Genomic DNA, 18,926 nt, shown 5'->3' with positions numbered 1-18,926 from the left:
AAAAATTGCATACAGGCAGAATGTACATACATGCTCTATAAGAATATATTAGTGGATGCAGCATAACATATTGTTACAGGGTTTGGATCTAATAAGTAGGAACTGGGAACCAGCAGTTACATTGGGGGAGGGGGGATTATTCAATTGTTTAAGAGAAAAATTCTCTAAAACATGTTCACAGATATTTCACAAGTGTTAAGATTTTTTAAATATAAAATTGTAGGAGTAATTTATTACATAGATAGTACATGTAGGATGAAGTCTTCAAATGGAAGTTATGACATAAGCAGCCTCCAGTATTTTTTTAACTTAAGAAAAGGTTAATATTTAAACTACATTAAGAGAATATACAACCAGTAGGTCGCTACTTTTAAATCCATAAATGCCTACTTATCCTTCATTGCTTAATATAAGTCCTGGGAATTATGCTTTAGGAATTCACAATTACATTTTTTTCCTAGCCAACTTAAATATTGTAAATCTTAAACAAATTTGAATTTTATGCTTTTTTTTTTTAAAGATTTTTATTTATTTATTCATAGACACAGAGAGAGACAGAAACACAGGCAGAGGGAGAAGCAGGCTCCATACAGGGAGCTCGACGTGGGACTCGATCTCCAGGATCACACCCCAGGCTGCAGGCAGCACCAAACCGCTGCACCAAACCGCTGCACCACCAGGGCTGCCCCAAATTTGAATTTTAAAAGCAATTATATTAACAAGAATAAAGTAGTAATAAAGGGCTAACAAAAACTTTCATATAGATAAGGGAAAAGAGATTAACAGAACATTTTAAACATGCAAAGTGATTTAATATTTTTCAATTTCATTACTTCACTAAATTAGTTAATCCAAGGTCTAGAGCATGTAGGTATCAGAGTTTAGGTCTCTCAACGTGGAGATCCTGGTATGTAATTATGGGCAAGCCACTTAATCTCTGTAGCTCTCAGCTTTCAAATGAAAGAAATGAGCAGATAGAATGGAATGATCTTTTTCTAAGCAATAAATATAATGCGGTTAAAATTAAGAATCATATAATTTGAATATTTCTCATGTAGATTCTTTCACTTAACATGTTTCTGGGCACAGAAAAAATTCAATTCTATATATATTTTTTTAAGATTTTATTTATTCATTCATGAGAGACACAGAGAGAAAAGCAGAGACACAGGCAGAGGGAGAAGCAGGCTCCACGCAGGGAGCCCAACATGAGATTTGGTCTTGGGTCTCCAGGATCATGCCCCAGGCTGAAGGTGGCGCTAAACCGCTCAGTCACCCGGGCTGCCCAATTCTATATTTTAATTTACTGTTTTCTTGAATGTCAGAAAAGGGCAGATCCACCATAAAAAACAACAAAGAATTACTATCAGAGGATTAATAAAACATGAAAGTTTATTCTCAGTTTAGTCCAAAACCTCTGGAGAGTTGACTCAGTTGTCTGTGGCGTGCTCAACCTCACATATTTCTTATTTTTAAGTTTGTAACAAATTGCTCAAGTAACGAGCTGTATGCTGAAGTTTGTTAGGATGTGGAGAGATGGTACCAAATTTGTCAAGATTGGACTGAAGTAAAATCTAGGTTTCAAATACTCAGTCCATAGAACATAGAAAATAAAACCTATGCCAAATATCACTGCTTTCCACCAAGAAAGAACAACAACAACAACAAATTAAGAGAAAACAACTATTTCTCTTATTTTTCTTGCTCCCTCCTTTTCATTCATTCAACCAAATTCTTAGTCAGCAGATTTCATCCTATCAGCTTCAATTTGGGAAGATGAGTCTCCTCTTCCCATCCTCTTCCACCTCAATTCATCATTTCTTGATCAAAACAGATAACTTACATAACTTATAGCGTTTATTTCTTAGATTAATCCTGCCCAGCAATAACACTGTGTACATAACTTTAGTACTATTTACAAGTTTAAGACATTTATTCTGCCTCGGCCAAGATCAAAAAGACAAATGAATAGGTATGATTTTTTTTTAAATTTTTATTTATTTATGATAGTCACACAGAGAGAGAGAGAGAGAGAGAGAGAGAGAGAGGCAGAAACACAGGCAGAGGGAGAAGCAGGCTCCATGCACCGGGAGCCCGATGTGGGATTCGATCCCGGGTCTCCAGGATCGCGCCCTGGGCCAAAGGCAGGCGCCAAACCGCTGCGCCACCCAGGGATCCCCAATAGGTATGATTTTTAAATTTTATGAAACATTGCCTGTGAAGGAGCAATACTTAAAAATAAAAATGACAAATGTTTAAATTTTCATCAACATAATGACTCCAAGTTATATCTTGTTTTCATTCAACAGTTTAGATATTATAAAAATTAAGAGATTTTTTGAAGGATTCTCTAAGTTTAAACAGCACAGATGAAATGCTATGAAGTGCTATAATCATCAAAGAAATGTCACAAGCCATCTATGCTCTCTGACAATCCCCGTCATCAGATTGTGATTCACCAGTACAATCACTGGGCCCTTTGCCCTTGCATTGAACTATGTACACAGAAATATGTCCATGAGGTCAATGTAGTGTGGTAACCATGGATGCTGAGCATGAATACTAGACTTTTCCCTGACTTTTTCATTTTTAAATCCATTTCCAATCTCTAATTCACAGTTTAAGTTGAAGCAAGTGAATAGTGAAGGAGATGGGGCAAAATCTGTCAGGGTTTCCCTGGGAATCATAATAAAAGCAGCTTTCCAGGTTGAGCTGTCATGAGTAGCTAGAGACTGAACCAGTAGGAAGGACAAGCTACAGACAGCAGACCTTCTACAAGTACTAAAAATGATATTGATAACTGCTAACATGTATTGAGTCTTTCATGGGCATTATGCACTATGCAAGATTCTGTGCATGCACTAACCATCAAAATCCTTACAACCACATTATTATTGTTAAAATTGTGATGAGGGAACTAAATAATATAGAAGTCAAGTCACAGTTGCCTGAGCCTAAAGTAGTTGGCTGTACACAGTGGACACTCTTCACTGTGCCAGACTTTGTACTGAGCTCACAACCACACAGCAAAGATCTGATGGTAAAGTCCATGGTTTACTTATTTCTAAGGAACCTAATTCAAGTGAAACAAATGGAAAGAACCAAAAAGATCAATACAATCTAGGCTAATACCAATAACCAAAAGCTTTCTTAACTTCAAACCAGCTATTTAATTTTTGCATTTCTTCTTTTAAAACAAATTCTAAAATGCTTGGCGGTTCACAACAATAAACTTTTCCAGATCTTCTCCCCTGTGCTCTGGACTGAGAGTTCTATTTCCTCATTTTACAAGTGAGCAAAATGAAAAGGCCTAGAGGCCCAACTGTGCTGGACTTCACCAGCACGACATAACTAGTTAATTTTTGAGCCAGAAGACACATCTTGGTTCTTAGTCTTCCTACGATAAAACTTATGCCCCACCACCATGCTAATGAGACTCGGTAGGATAGTAGGGTCAGATCCCAAATCAGGCCCTTTTGACTTTGTGTCCTTGTTCAAACCACATTACTTAGATTCACTCATCCTCTGTTTCCTACATTAATCTTCACTCTGTATTTCACAGCAACTATTATAATGATAAATGTTATCATGACAAACAAGACCTGGGAAGAGTCAGTTTCACAAACGTCCTGTAAGAGCATTAATTTGATGATATTTAAAAGTCCAGAGTTTTCCCACTAACAGTGACTACTCACAGGCCCCTTGAAAGGATAACTGAGTGGCTTCAGCAGCAGCAGGGTCCAGATTCACACTGAACCCTACATCTTAATAACCTGAAAAAGGAACCCAGGAAATGAAGTGTCCAGGTAATCACTGGAGAAATTCCAAAGTAAACACTACAAACAGCTTTGGCACTGGGATTCTCAACAGCAACAGCTCACTGGACAAACAGTAATGGGACTTGCAGCAGAGAAGGTGTGATGCTGGCTCCCTTCCCAGGGGATAGTCCCCAGTAGGGTACAGAATCTATACATCTCATACCTTGGCTTCTTCAGACCTGCCTTCCACTTTTCCCTTCTTTAGTTTATTATAAACACGAACAGAGGATTTATTTCCTATGTTCTTTTTTCTATCGACCTACCATTCAAAAATCCCTCATTGGCATCTGTGTACCTTCCACATCAAATCCAGTTTTACCATTGGCTACAATCTGATTTAATTTTTAAAATATTTATTAAGCACCAACTGAGCTCAGTTCTGTGAAGGATTCAAGAGGATAGATGATTTAAAATTTATTAGGGCATACAGGTCATAGATATCTGAAGGAATCAGAAATTAATACAGAACTCTAAAACAAGATGAATATAATCCAAAATTAAAATATGTGGTATTGACACAAGTAATTTTTAATATATTTTTAAATATGTACTAGTATTGTTTCTTTTCCCACCTAATTTTTCCAAATGCTTTGTTTTCTAGGACAGTCTAACAACTCCTTTCAAGGGTGTGGGCAGTATCAAGAGGTCAAACTTTCAATCAATAAATATGCAGATCTAGAAGGCACTTGTGAGACAATTTTAGTAGAATATACAAATTCGGGTTGGAATCTACTTAGCTCACCTTTGAGGAGGATGCCCTTGGGCATGAGCTCCACTCTGGCCAAATTGATGGGGTCCAGGAGGTGAAGGGCCCTGAGGCAACATCCCCCCAGGGGCAGCAGCCCCCAAAGGCCCTGCTGGCTTCATCATACCTGCAACAGAAGGGCATGAATTTAGAAAAGTATGAATGTGCAAGGGGAGAAGATGCCATACCATTCAATTAAAAAACAAAAACTAGGAGTAGAAAGGGGAAAAAGTGGGTTTAAGACAAGTTCTCCTTTAAACTTGCATTAACCATCACAGACCTATCAATGGTATAACTGGTATAGTTATTTGACCATCATAATGACACGAAAACAAAAAAGGAAACAATCATTTCAATACTAAACAAACCAAAACAGAAGAAATAAACTTGCATTTAGTAGAAGGGCTTTGATAGAATATACTATCACACAAAAAATGCTAGAATACACAATGAAAAATGTCATTATGGATATCAAAAAAACTCTGGGGAAAAAAAACACTATGAGGCATCATAAAAATCCTAACTGTAACTATGAAAAAAAAAAAAAGACCTCTGAAAATACCTTTGAGTTACAGCATGAGGAAAACAAATGGAAATTAGCATCTGTTTTTCCAACAAATGCAAAGCAAGCCTTCAGAGATAATTCTTCCAGCACTCCAAACAGTTGGGTGATAAACAATTGAGGGACTCCTTAAGTCATCATACTCACTCATAAAATGTGGGATCACATGATTGGTAGATGCTCCTGTTTTCATTTCATAAGTAACTGTTTTCATTTACAAGAAGTTCCTTTTCAAAAAGATCTCTAAAAGTCTCTCTTTAGAACTATTTGTAGACATTTTTCTCTTCTAGAGAATTGTAGTACAGGAGAAAAATCACTGAACATGGGTCAGAGGAGTTCAAGGCCCCACCTGGCCATTTACTAGCACACAGATGTATGGTATTGGGCCAGAAGTTTATCTTTAAGTACCTCAGTTCCCTCCCCCTCACTGCAAAAGGAAAGCCTTGGACTAGATTACACCTTCTAGCCTTTTAAAAGAAAAAAAACAAAACAAAACATGTCTTCTATTTGCTCTCTCCACTTCCAATCTGCTTGTTTTGTGCCAGCTCACTCAACTCACTTTTGACCCTTACCCTCCTCTCTGGCACCATCATCAATGACCTCCTAGATGCTTTCTGTGCACTCCTCCACTTGACCTCAAGATGATGTCATTCCCAACATTTCCTTTCTTCTTTTATCTTCCTCTAGAGAGTTTATTCTCTCAGGTAACAAGAGAATTGACTGGATGGCCTTGCAGTTGCCAAAAAAAAAAAAAAGTTTCTTAAACTATCATCATAATACTTTTGAGAGCATGCTTTCAGATGCTTGGGTAATATAAAATGTAATATAACCAGGGAAATGGCTATACCCATGAATAATATTATTGAAACTTTTCCACAAAGGTTTCTTTTCTTAAAACAGGATTCCTCAAAATTAAGAAAAATTTTATATTACCTTTAAAGCCACAGTCTTTTTATTTTATTTTATTTTTTTTATTTATTTATGATAGTCACAGAGAGAGGGGGTGGGCAGAGACATAGGCAGAGGGAGAAGCAGGCTCCATACACCGGGAGCCCGATGTGGGATTCGATCCCGGGTCTCCAGGATCGCGCCCTGGGCCAAAGGCAGGCACCCAACCGCTGCGCCACCCAGGGATCCCTAAAGCCACAGTCTTATTTAGCAATTTTTCATATAAGAAAAAAAACAAATATTTTTCTTATAACAATACATTTTTATATGAAGTTCTGAACTCCAAAGCCAGCAAAGTTAGAAAAGCATGAGTCTTGGAGTCATACAGATTTGGGTTTAAATTCCTTCCCCACCATTTAACTGTTGTGACAGTTATCTGACAAGACACTTCCATCTTTTGAAACCTCAACTTTTAAAACTGTGTCATAGCAGTAATGTCCCCTATCTCTGAGATCTGTTCTGAGAATTGAATAAGGCAATAAGTATGGGAGCATCCAATTAACAAATCTTGGTTTTTCTCTCCTCTGACCATATCCCCTGTCCTCCTGTTTTCAAGGATTTATATTCTAACATAACATATACACCATAATTATATGCATACTTGTATTTTCATTTTTGAAAGATTATTGTGGACAAAAGCAGAAAATCCACAACATTAGTGCTAAAATACACATACTACATGAAACCAAAGATATTCTAATTTCTTTAGATAAGTAAGTAAATACCATTTCATCAACAACCCACCCTCATATATATGTCCAGGGAATAAAAACAGTTTCCAGAATTACTCATGTCTGGGTATTCCCATGTATATCCATGGGATGCACATATTCATAAGTTTCTACATTTCCAAAAACAAAATAAAAAAAAAAAGTTTACATTTACTGAAGCAGAACTGTTATATACCAATTTCACTAAAACATTGTTTCCTTTTTATTTTGAAAATCAACTCTATGGCAATGTTTGAAACTCATTCTTGTTCAAGATACATTCATTGTGCCTTTGAGACACTGAAAGCTCTTTTGGAACCCACAATCATGTAAACAATGAGAGTGCCTTGTGATTAGTGTATAATATGCAGAGGGACAAGGTAACTCTTCCTAGGGGAATCAAAAAATTCAAAGTGGAAGGACTGCTTGAGCTGAATCTTACAAGACAAGCAAGAGTTTTCTTTGTATAGAGACAGGACAGAGGATTTCAGGTAGAAGGGAAAACTTGTGCAAAGATATGAGAGAGCATGACTTAATCAAGGACTGGTAGAAGGTGCAGTGTAGAGAGACTGTGAGGGAAAGTGGCTGGAAAAGAGGCTATCCTGGTTGGTCGGGTTGGGCTGCAAAGTCCTGTATGCCATTTGGACTCTATCCTCGAGACAAAGAGCAATCAGTATCACCGTTATCTGCAAAGTCATAGTTTTCTATGGCCACATTACAGGTATTTTCAAAAGTGATCGGAGATAAAAAGAAATCAGGTTCCTTAGAGAATAGTACAAGAATTTTAAGAGGAAAGGAAAACCATACCATGAGAAAGATCTAACTATGCTTGTGTCAAAAGAAAACTCTCTAAAATCACCAACTGGTCTCTAATACAGTGGCAGATATTATAGACTAGCTTACTCAATACCAATTCTATTTCCTTTCTGTAGGGTCCTGAGTGAGAAAGATGGAATCTCCACTGCATAAATACTCTTACAAATGGGGTTGCCATATTCTCTAAATTCAGCAAACAATACCCCTCTGGGAGACTCTAGACAGGGTAGAGATGGTGGTTCTGGGGTAAAAAGGCAGTGGTTGCTAATGGAATAGTCTTGTGTGGGGTGTGCATTTCTATGGACCATGGAGTCCCAAGCTTGGTCCCAGCTTTCTCCAGTACTCTTTTGGCTTCTTGATACTTTTTAACAACCCTCATTCTGCTACAGTGATTTCTATGACCAACAACAACAACAACAACAACAACAAAAAAAACCCTGACCAAAACAACATCATGTAAAGCATACGGATCTGGCCCTGGATCTGGCAAACTAAAACCAAAATTAAAATCTATTTGTGAAAAAAAAAAAAAGTTTATCTAAAATAAACAAAGATGTCTTTTATTGCTTTATGTCCTCTAATTACTGTGGTTAGAACTTCCAGTACTATGTTGAATAAAAGAGGCAAGAGTGGACATTCTTGTCTTGTTCCTGACCTTAGGGGAAAAACTCTGTTTCACACCACTGAGTATGATATTAGCTGTGAGTTTTTCATATAAGGCTTTTATTATGTTGAGGTATGTTCCCTCTAGATCTACTTTGCAAAGAGTTTTTATCATAAATGGAGGCTGTACTTTGTCAAATGCTTTTTCTGCATGTACTGAAATGATCATATAGTTTTTTTTTGTCTTTGATCATATAGTTTTTATCCTTTCTCCCATTAATATGATGTATCATGATGATTGTTCTGCGAATACTAAACCACCCTTGCATCCCAGGAATAAATCCACTTGATCATGGGTATATGATTTTTTTAACGTACTATTGGATCGGTTCACTAATATTTTGTTAAGGATTTCTGCATTTATATTCGTGAGAAATATAGACCTATAGTTTTCTTTTTTGTGGTATCTTTGTCTGACTTTGGTATCAGGGTAATGTTGGCCTCATAGAATGAATTAAGAAGTTTCCCTTCTGGGCAGCCCAGGTGGCTCATTGGTTTAGCACTGCCTTCAGCCCAGTGTGTGATCCTGGAAACCCAGGACTGAGTCCCATGTCAGGCTCCCTGCATGGAGCCTGTTTCTCTGCCTGTGTCTGTGCCTCTCTGTGTCTCTTATGAATAAATAAATAAAATCTTTAAAAAAAAAAAAGTCTCCCTTCCTCTTCTATTTTTTTGGAAGAGTTTGAGAAGAATGGGTATTAACTCTAGCAAAAATAAGTTAGAGAAAGACAAAAGTCACAGGATCTTATTCATATGCAGAATTTAAGAAATGAAACAAATGAGCAAAGTGAAGGGGAGAGACTTGAGAGCCAAACCAACAAACACACTCTTAACTATAGAGAACAAACTAATAGTTACCAGAGGGGAGGTAGGTGGGGGGGATGGGTAAAATAGGTGATGGAGATAATAAATGTACTTATCATGATAATAAAATAATAAATAAAATAAAATAAAATAAAATAAAATAAAATAAAATAAAATAAAATAAAATAAAATAAACACAAGTTCCCTATTATATGGACATAACAACGACTACTATTCCTAAGGCACTGTGCCTGGTAGTGTACCTATGTAAGTTTACTATGTATTACGAGCCTCACCACTTCCACAGCCCTACCTTATTTTCCAGGACATCAACAGTTTTTGCCTCTTAGCTTCTAGGCCAGTGGTCCTCAATCAGAGGTGATCTTGCCTCTGAGGGGACATTTGGCAATGTCTAAGATTTTTGGTTGCCACAATCGGGGGATGGGGGCAAGGGGCAGGTGCAGATGGGGAAAGGTAGTACTGGTATCCACTGTGTAGAGGCCAAGAATGCTATTGAACATTCTACACTGCACAGCACAGCCTCCCATAATAAAGAATTAACTGGCCCCAAATGTCAACAGTGCTGAGGATGAGAAACCCTGTTCCAGAAAGCACTGTGTCCTGGCCTGATGCCTTCTCCACACTTTCTAATGTGGAGTGTAACTCTTTCTAAAATATACATGAGATCATGACTCTTCTCACCTTAAAATGCTTCTGTGGCAACCTACTGCCCTTAAAATAAAGCCTTAAGATGACCCCATCTTCCATTCCAGGCATATCTCTCACTGTCAGCCATGTTGAACCTCTTGCATGTGGCTCAAAAGGGCCACCTCCAAACCCTAGCAAGCTGCCTCCTTACCTGGCCAACTTCTACTCATATTCCAAGTCATTTCTTCCAGGAAAACTCCCTTGGTTTTGGAAAACCAAAACCATAAGTCTTGGTTATATGCCCCTGCCATGTGCTACATACCACCTTCTACCTCCTTTATTATGATAAATGTATTATGATAGCACTGTTCCCTGTATTGCCACTGTCAATTTACTTAATGCATGTCCCACTAGATAGGTAAGTACTACAAGGGCTGAGATTAGGTTTATTTTATTCATTGTTAATAGTGCCGCAAGTATTTTGCTCACTCAATAAATCTGTTAAATTCATTACTACAAAGCACTAGCATCACACAACAGGCACAAATGGAAGTATGGTCTGTGAGAAACACAAAAAGAGAGTTAGTACTGCCCAGATATACGTTAGAATAAATAGTTCAAGGAATCACAACTATGTCACCTAGTCACCTATGTCCGTCACAAAACCAAGAAAAGGATCACCAAAAGGCTAGAAAAGAAGGCACAGAAGATGAGGAGATCTAGGGTCACTCAGTACAAATAAATAAATAATTTATTTGTACTGAGTTTAAATTTATTTGTTTAAATAATTAAACAAAAACACCATATTTTACAGAGAGGTATATTTACAGAGTCTGATAGCCTGGTATCCATATGAGAATTAAATAAGGAGAAAGGGGTTTAAATTAAAGCGTGAAGGATTTAATCCAACAGTTTCTTCGTTGTTGTTGTTGTTGTTTTAATATTGGTAAGTACTAAAGTGTTGCTGATGAATGAAGTACCTTGTCATTCACATATTCATTTAGTGTCTTCTCTGCTCTAGGCACATGTTATAATACATTGTAGTAAATGGTATAGAGGCCTATACAGGTGTTAGGAGAACACAAAAGGAAGAAAGATTTATAGATAAGTTCAAGAAGCAGTGGTCAGAAAGGCTTGTAGGCACAACATTTGAGGTGAATCTGAAGGAGGAGTGTGGAGGTAAAATACCCTACAGGGAGGACAAGGTGAAGGCGTGGATTGGCCTTCTGGTAGTGTGGACTACAAATCAGAGTACAAGTACAAACCAGCTTCCAAATGACTAATGGGTTAGTATCACTGCTTGTAACAGGTATGGTAACGGGGCAGACAAGCTGAAAAGAAAATGGGTATATTAATGAAGGTCTAAGGAGCTTAAAATACAATCAGAGAGAAAAAATAAATAAATAAAAATAAAAAAATAAAATAAAATAAAAATACAATGAGAGGCCATGGGAAGCCATAAAAGATTTTAAGCAAAAGGAGTAAAAAATTAGACTTGCATGCTATAAAAATCCATCCAGCACGTACTGGAGAGAGGAAGAATAGGTAAGAGATTTTAGTAATTCAGGTGAAAGATGAACAGCTTGAACAGGAAGCGTTACAAGAGGATAGAGAGGAGGAAGCAGGTAGGAAAGAGGTTTACAATCATTCAAAAAGAATTTGGAAGGACAGTTGGATTGAAGAAGGCAAAAGGAAGAGATTGTTTTTATTTTAAGACTTTATTTATTTGAGAGAGAGAGAGAGAGAGAGCTGAGAGAGAGAGTGCTAACAGAGAGAGAGTATGAGCAGGGGGAGGGACAGAGGGGAGGCGGAACTTGATCCCAGGACTCTGGGATCAAGAGGCAAAGGCAGATGCTTAACCAACTGAGCCACCCATGTGCCCAGGAAGAGATTGTTTTTAATAGTGAAAGTTTCTAATTTGGATAACTGAGTAAATGATGATGACGCTGGGTGAGATATGGAATGCCAGGAAAAAATAGGTTTCATGAAAAAAATTCTGAATTATTTTGGACATGCTGAGTTTAATGTGCCCATATAAACAGGTGGGCAACTGAAAATATGGGTCTGCAGCTTAGGAGAGACATATGGGCTAGAGAAACAGATCTGAGAGACTAGTACTTCATACAGAACGTTACAGTCTAGGGGAAAAAAATCCATAGAAAGAAAAGGAATGGCAACAGAACTCCCAGGGAGCCCTCTGAGAGCCTTCTGTCTTGGTGGGAGAGGGACTATCCACAGCCACAGAGCCTGAGGAGAGCAGTTTTTAAATTTATTTTTATTTTTTAAATTTTATTTATTTATTTATTTACTTATTTACTTATTTATTTTCAGCCATAGAAACATCTTTATTGAAGAGAATGGGGGTCATGCTGAGTTCGGGGACATGCAATGGAAGGGGCAGTTGTGAGCTGTCGTTGGTGGTCAGGGCCCCAGGTCCACCCTAGACTCCCTGGGCCTTCGGGTTCTCCCTCAGGCTGTTGGTCTGGCCAAGGTCCTGAGAGGTCCTTTGGGGCCAGTGACTCAGATTTGGTGTTTTGGACCTGTGACCAGAACGTAGATTGAAATAGTGTTCCAAAAAAAAAAAAAGAAAAGAAATAGGGTTCCAGGATTTGGGATCCCGTCAAGGCAGGGGTGGGGAGCCTTCATGTATTAGAGACGGAGGCTTTAGGATTTGGGGTTCCTTGAGGCCTGGAGCTCTTTGCATTTGGGTGTCTTGAGATCCACTGACAAGAAGGAGAAACGGCAATGCTTAGAGTCATTCAGAAGCGGAAGGGGGCTCCTTAGAAAAAGATGTCCAGAAAGCCATCAATAAAAGTAACGAAAGATAGCATCACTGGACCCAAAGGAGTAGACCGTTTTGTACAAACAAGAGCCAGAAACAGTGTCAAATTCAAAAGATGACAGGACAGGGTCTACTGCATCTGGTAATAGGGTCACTAATGACCTTGGTGGGAGAAGGGTAAGAGTGGATTGGGGGGCCCAAGCTATGGGGCAGAGAGTACAATAAGCCATAGAAGGACTGAGAGGCAAGGATAGAGAGTCATGGAGAGAAGCAAGTATTTGCTTAAGAAGATGGCTGTGAAGAGAAAAAGGAAGGGCAAACGATACTTCGCTCTACTTCGGTGTGTATTAGAGTTTGTTATTTTCTTGAGGGACTTGGGTATGATTCCTGGCTATACCACACCTCTGTGACCTTGGATAAGTCACAGTACACCAGCCAGTCAGTTTTCTTAGATGCAGAATAGGGCTAGTAATCTACTTCACAGCAATGTGTAAGGATTAAATGAAATAATGCATGTAAAACTTTCAGGACCAGTTTTTGATACATAAGAAGCACTCATAAGGAACAATTTATAATTTTCATCATATACAAATATAGAGGAGAATGAACCATCAGATAGAAATTAGAAAAATATGGTTCCTACAGGATCTACATCTATAAATATTACAGGGAAGATTGGTTCTGGACAAGAGGAGGATGCTTCATCTGAAAGTTTTTAAAAATTAAGGACACACTAAATCACAAGGGTGACTTACACAGGAAACTCAAGTCTTAGAGCATCTACTGTAACAAATTGTGTGTGGTTGCTATAACCAAGCCTCCTCAGGGCTTTCCTCACCCCTCAGTGACTTTGCACTCCATACATGCTATCCAGCAGAGCCCAGATCCTATATATCTGAGTCAGTCCTCATGATCCCCAAGAGAGACTGATTTATATACAGACAATTTCAACCAATGATTTGAGCTGAATTTCTTAGGATTCTCTCAAAATTTCAAAGAATTGTCCTACACAAATATTTTTAGGAATTTGGGCTGTTAGACCTGAAACAAGCTATTATTAACCTCCCTCCAACCCTGAAACTTGGTCCCCTGATAAAGGAAGGTGGCCTCATGGTGTCAACTGCTATCAGAGCAATGGTCCCACTTCATTACTCCTTTTTTCCCCCAATCTCTGCCCCCAAAGCCAAGATTCCCTTTTGGATACTGTATTTTAAAGCAACCCATATTGTTCAATAATGATTTCAAGGCAAGGCCTTGTTTTTCTTGTTATTATCATGGAGTAATCTTTAGTATATGAATTGAATCATATTTTTCCAATACCAAACCTTTTTCTTTTAATATGATTGCCAAAACCACTTCAGTGTATGTGTATGTTTAGTATATAATATATATATAGTATGTACAATATATTTTTTCAATATATATTTATATGTATTTTGGTTTTTTTTTTTACTGAATGTTTAAATAACCTCACACCACCGACTAGTAGCAAGAACAAGTTTTATGAAAAAGAAAACACTCAGGAAGCTTCCTTTTTTAAATCTATTTTTAGAACAAGTTTTATGAAAAAGAAAACACTCAGGAAGCTTCCTTTTTTAAATCTATTTTTAAAAACCAAACTCGTTGTATTCCAAGCAATAACCAAATTGATGATGTAGGCTTCTTCTATAAGAGACTTTTCCAAATAAGCTTATACTCTCAAACCACATGCATCATATAATGACCATTCAACACTCCCAAAGCTGCTCTTTCAGAATATCTTATGTCTCTCAGCCTGAGAATCAATAATCACATGTAAGCCAAAATAATGCACTTTACCTGGTGCAGAACCTGCATGAGATGGGTCCCCATAGTGTCCATAATGTGGTGAAGAAAGGCCTATTCCAGGCTGGGACTGAGAATAGGCGGGTGTAGCCACATACCCTTGTTGACTCATTATGAAAATATCATTCCAAGGGAAAGCTCTACAGAATGATTCTACAACAGAAAAGAAGAAAATGTCAACAAGAGAGCTTGAGTGACTTAATGCTATTAAAAATACGAACACTGCTAATAAATATTTATAATGGTTTGAGGAAAATATCAGGTGTGAGATGTCTTCATATCATATAATATATCATAATATCCTCTAAAAAAGCTCTAAGCATAGGTCTATGGAACTCAGTAACTCATTTCTATAGGCAAATTCTCAGGCACAAAATCTGAATTACTGCCAATCACTTTTTCATTGGAAGAATGAACTATTTCCCAGATAGTCTTTCATAAATGTATCCACTATTTTTGTGCCTTTGGTTTCCATGGCTCCATTTCAGCACAAAGCATACCACTGGCAATAATCACAAGTCATTCAATTGACTGACCAGTAGAACTGCCAGTGGTCTGCAATCAGAAGCTTCGTGACTTGTGTCATTTCAGTGATATCCGCATTAGTAATTTTAGCCAGGCAGCTAGGATAAAGAGAAATCAATAGTCTAACAAATATAGCAGAAGATAAAGAAGTTGGTAATGGACTTATTTTATGAGTCATAAAATGACTAAGCCAGGTTGCAGCCTACAAACATTTGAGTTATCAGTGGTTTCTCATTCAAAGATGACAGACTCTCTTTCTAATTTAAATATCACACCTCTAAGAACATATACACATATACTTAAGAACTACGGAAAAAAAGCAATTTCATATATGTTCAGGCATGTACACACACGTCTGACAATACAACATACCCATCCGGATTCTATTCAGAAGTTAAACATCAATTTGTTTTAAATTTAGCATTTTTTTCCAGGTTTCATGAAATAAAACATATTTCATGAAACTATTCTCAAAGAATTTTTATAATAATAATAATAATAATAATAATAATAATAATAAAATGCTCTGAATCCTGGTAAAGGGAGTCGGTTTTCACCACAAATCTACCAATACTTGGCTGTGTGACGTGGAATAAGGTGAAGAACCTCTCTGGGCCTCAGTTCCCTCTTACAAAATGAAGCTTCTGAAGGCTTTAGGGACATAAAACACCGATACCACAATTTCTTTCCAGTTGCTTCATCTGGCAGGAATATTTTTTCCTTTTGTTATTTTGTGATGCCACCTTTTAAGGTAAAACGTTCAGTGATACCTGCTAAGACTTGAAATAGATCCAGGCTCAGGAAACCTCATTCCTCTCTTGGTTTCATTTTCCTATTAAACTCTAACTTTCCAAAATCAAAGCAACCAGATGAAAATGTGATTAAGACCATTTTTCTCCTCCTCCTCAGAAGGAAAGAACCAGAGAGAGGAGAGAGAGGCAAAAGGCTGCTGGTCCACTTTGTTCCTGACAACACTCTTACCCTCCTCCCACGTTAGCAGAGAGAGAGAGACGTGGCAGCCTGAGCTTTGGTCAAGCTCCTCCAACCAAGCACATTTAGGAAGTCAGCAGGAGCACACACCTACGTAGCAGCCTGTTGCTGAGTGACGGAGAGAGAAGGCAGGGATGTTCGCTCCGAACAGCAGGAAGCAGGCAGCCGCGTCCCTCCTAACTGGTCCTGACAGGAATTTGCCTCCTCACGCAACCTAGTGTGCCACGTCAAACTTCCTCACACAGCCCCAAGTTACAGAAACCTGACTCAGCTTCAAGCAGCGACGACATGGCACCAAGCCACTTGGCAAGAGCAGGCCTACGATCACAATCCGGGGAGCTTCAATCGCAGACCAAGCCCCCGGTCGTCCTCCCGCCCCGCGCCGTCCCCGGCCAACGACACCCAAGACGTGCCTCTCACCCCCCTGGGCCAACTTCGGGTTTGGACAAACTGGTTTCGCCACCAGGATGTCCCGAGGCTTGAAGATACAGTTGCCATTTTTGACCATGAGTATTTCCAATATCACCATCCTCCAAAGAGGGAATTAAGTTGATACAGACGCCAGAAAACCGCTGCCCGTGCCAGCGGAACACCGTGGCTCCTGAGGACGCTAACCGCGCCGTTGCCAGCATCCCCAGACAAAAAGATGGGGGCGGGGGCGGGTACAAAATGCCCACGCCCACCCACCCCACCCCCAATATTAAACTGTGCGAAAGGGCTAAAGGGACAAAGTAGGAGGTCTCCCCCGCTGCCTGCCACAGGTGAGCATCCAGCCCGCCGCCCCCCCCCCCAGGCCGGGCACCGCACCCCACTCCAGCTGTGCCTGCGGAGGGGCCGTCCCGCCGGCGCGGAGCAAGGCAGGGCGAGGCACTACCTGGTCTGTTCCCGCACGCCGCCGGGCTCCCGAGAGCCTGCGCTCTGCTCCTGGCGCCGGGCACCCCCGGTGACCCAGCTCCCGCTGCGGCCGCTGCTCCCGCGGCGCCTTCCCCCCCCCGCGGCTCGGTGCGTGTCCCCGCAGGCTGGTCTCGCGCACAGAGTTGCAGCCGGGCTGGGAACTGCCACGTCAAACACTCTCCCGGCTGCGCGCCCCCAGCGCCGGGGTTCGGACCAGCTGCCGCGCTCCCGCCGGCGCACGCGCACAGACCGGACAGGGCGGGGCCGGGGCGGGGCCGGGGCGGGGCCGGGGGCGGGGCCGGGGGCGGGGGGCGGGGCCGGGGCTGGAGCGCGGCCGGCGTATTGACCGTCCGTACTCCCTTTTTTTTTTTTTTTTTTCCCTCTTTTTGCCTCATCCTCTGTTTTGTTTGTTTGTTTTCCCACAACATTCAAAATGTTAACGCTGTTGCTAGGTCAGAGCCACGTTTTCGCTGTGGACCCCTGTAGGAAGGCGGGAGTGCGTAATGAGGGCTCATTCATTCTTTCATTCAACAGGTTGCCGCTTAAGCTGTGCATCCAACCAGTTGTGAATATTACTCGAATATTCCTCGAATAACTGTGATATTACAGGTATTGTTTGCGGATACGAGAAGATATATACGATGTAAGACCCGCGAAGAGATTAGAATTTAAGGGCGAATCTGGCACGTGTACAAGGACAATCCGATGACGTATTCGTGCAATGCAATACGGAGGAAGGGAAACCCAAGGCGGCCTGGCCACGAGAAAAACAGGGAGGAAAGGGGTTGAAAAGTATGGGAAGAGGGGTCTTCACTGAAGCTGAAATTGCTGGATTTCTGTGTGTTCCCTCTAGGAATGCCTACAGACTCATGATGAAGGAAGGTGACTGAACCCACGCCAAACATGGATTGATACATGTGAAAGCACCCCCTGTTTAGCTCACTGTATTGTGAGAAACAGCTGAGAAAGGCAACATACGTGACACCTGGCACTTGGCTTCTTCTCTATCTAGACTTTCAAACTAGGACCATGTCACAATGTCCCACTCCCAGAGAGAGAAGCCTTCAGCCAGCCCTAGGTTTGATAGAGCTACCACTTTGCCCAAACTTACCCAAGGAAACCACATCAGCGTTTTGTTTTCAACATATACTTTCCCCTCTCTCTGTGTCTCTCATGAACAAATAAACAAATTTTTTTTAAAAAAAAATTATATATATATTTCTTCTAGGCTACAAGAAGATAAAAAAATACTTGACAAATCCCTTAATTGATGAAATCCCTAGGCAAAAACTTGTATAGGTATGATGCTACTGCTGAAATGCTCCATGAGTTTTTCAGGCATTTTCAGTGATTCCAGCATGGTAAAAACTAATGGTCCCTTCCGCCTTCTTTCTTTTTTTTTTTTTTTTTACAATTTTAAGATGTGATGCACTGCCTACATCCAGCTTCAACACTGGTCAGATTTGAGAATCCACAATGAAAAGTTTGTTTTAAATTTGTTTCTTGTATTCTCAATACAATGGAAATATTTGATGGAGTTTAGGAAGCTTTGGTCTGTGTGTTGAAGAAGCACAGCTTGTAAGAGCAATAAAAAAAAAAGTTGTCATATCACGGTTATGTCACAATGTAGGAGAGAATAGTCACTTGGAGACAGGAACACTATGTAATCAGCTGATTGGCTTGTTGCCTCTAGAAAACCACTAAATTTCAGTTTGTAAATCCTTTCTCACTTCTTGTTCTGGAGCACCAGGACAAACAATGTGTGATTTCAGTTCTAAGACAGTGTTGAATTCCTAAATATTTAAAGTTGAAAGGGATTAGAGATATAGATAACTCAATATTCAGTGAAGACTGAATTCAACCAAATCATCTTATAGACTAAAAAGCCAAATTTCAGAAAATTAAAATAACTTACTAGTCTTTGAGTTGGCAGTCATGCCTTCTGATTTTAATTTCAAAGCAATTTTTACCCCATTTTTCTTCTTTTTAATATTACTCTGAGTTGCTCTATTAAATGGTTTTGACTTTCTTTCCTATATCTACCTTATATTTAAGTTTTCAAATAAATACAATATTAGTAGACCATACAGCTCCACCAGTACTTGGAGTTAGAAATCACATATTTCTTTTTCTTATGAAATAGACTTCTAGTTTCAATCCTGCTTCCCTCCTTGTGACCTTAAGTAACCACCCCTTCAGT

General features: G+C 39.6%; 1 protein-coding gene across 4 annotated transcripts in view; it reads right to left on the bottom strand.

Moving 5' to 3' along the window:
* SEC24D (SEC24 homolog D, COPII coat complex component) overlaps positions 1-16,939 on the bottom strand; it is a 102,088-nt gene extending 85,149 nt beyond the window's left edge. The window contains exons 1-3 of one of the 4 annotated variants that reach the window (XM_026013459.2): positions 16,707-16,939; positions 14,312-14,470; positions 4,561-4,690 (exon numbers count right to left, since the gene is read on the bottom strand). In XM_026013459.2, coding sequence (XP_025869244.2) covers positions 4,561-4,690; positions 14,312-14,429 — 248 coding nt within the window. In that variant the 5' untranslated portion in view covers positions 14,430-14,470; positions 16,707-16,939. Of the gene's footprint in view, positions 1-4,560; positions 4,691-14,311; positions 14,471-15,922; positions 16,445-16,706 lie in introns of those variants that run through there. The other 3 variants (XM_026013460.2, XM_072755355.1, XM_072755354.1) reach the window with 3 other exon arrangements.
* Between the last annotated feature and the right edge of the window lie 1,987 nt (positions 16,940-18,926).

Source organism: Vulpes vulpes, chromosome 4, assembly GCF_048418805.1.
Source record: "Vulpes vulpes isolate BD-2025 chromosome 4, VulVul3, whole genome shotgun sequence".
Classification (NCBI taxonomy): Eukaryota; Metazoa; Chordata; class Mammalia; order Carnivora; family Canidae; genus Vulpes; species Vulpes vulpes.
The sequence above is the reverse complement of the archived record's forward strand: the minus strand, read 5'-3'. Positions and strand labels throughout refer to the sequence as shown.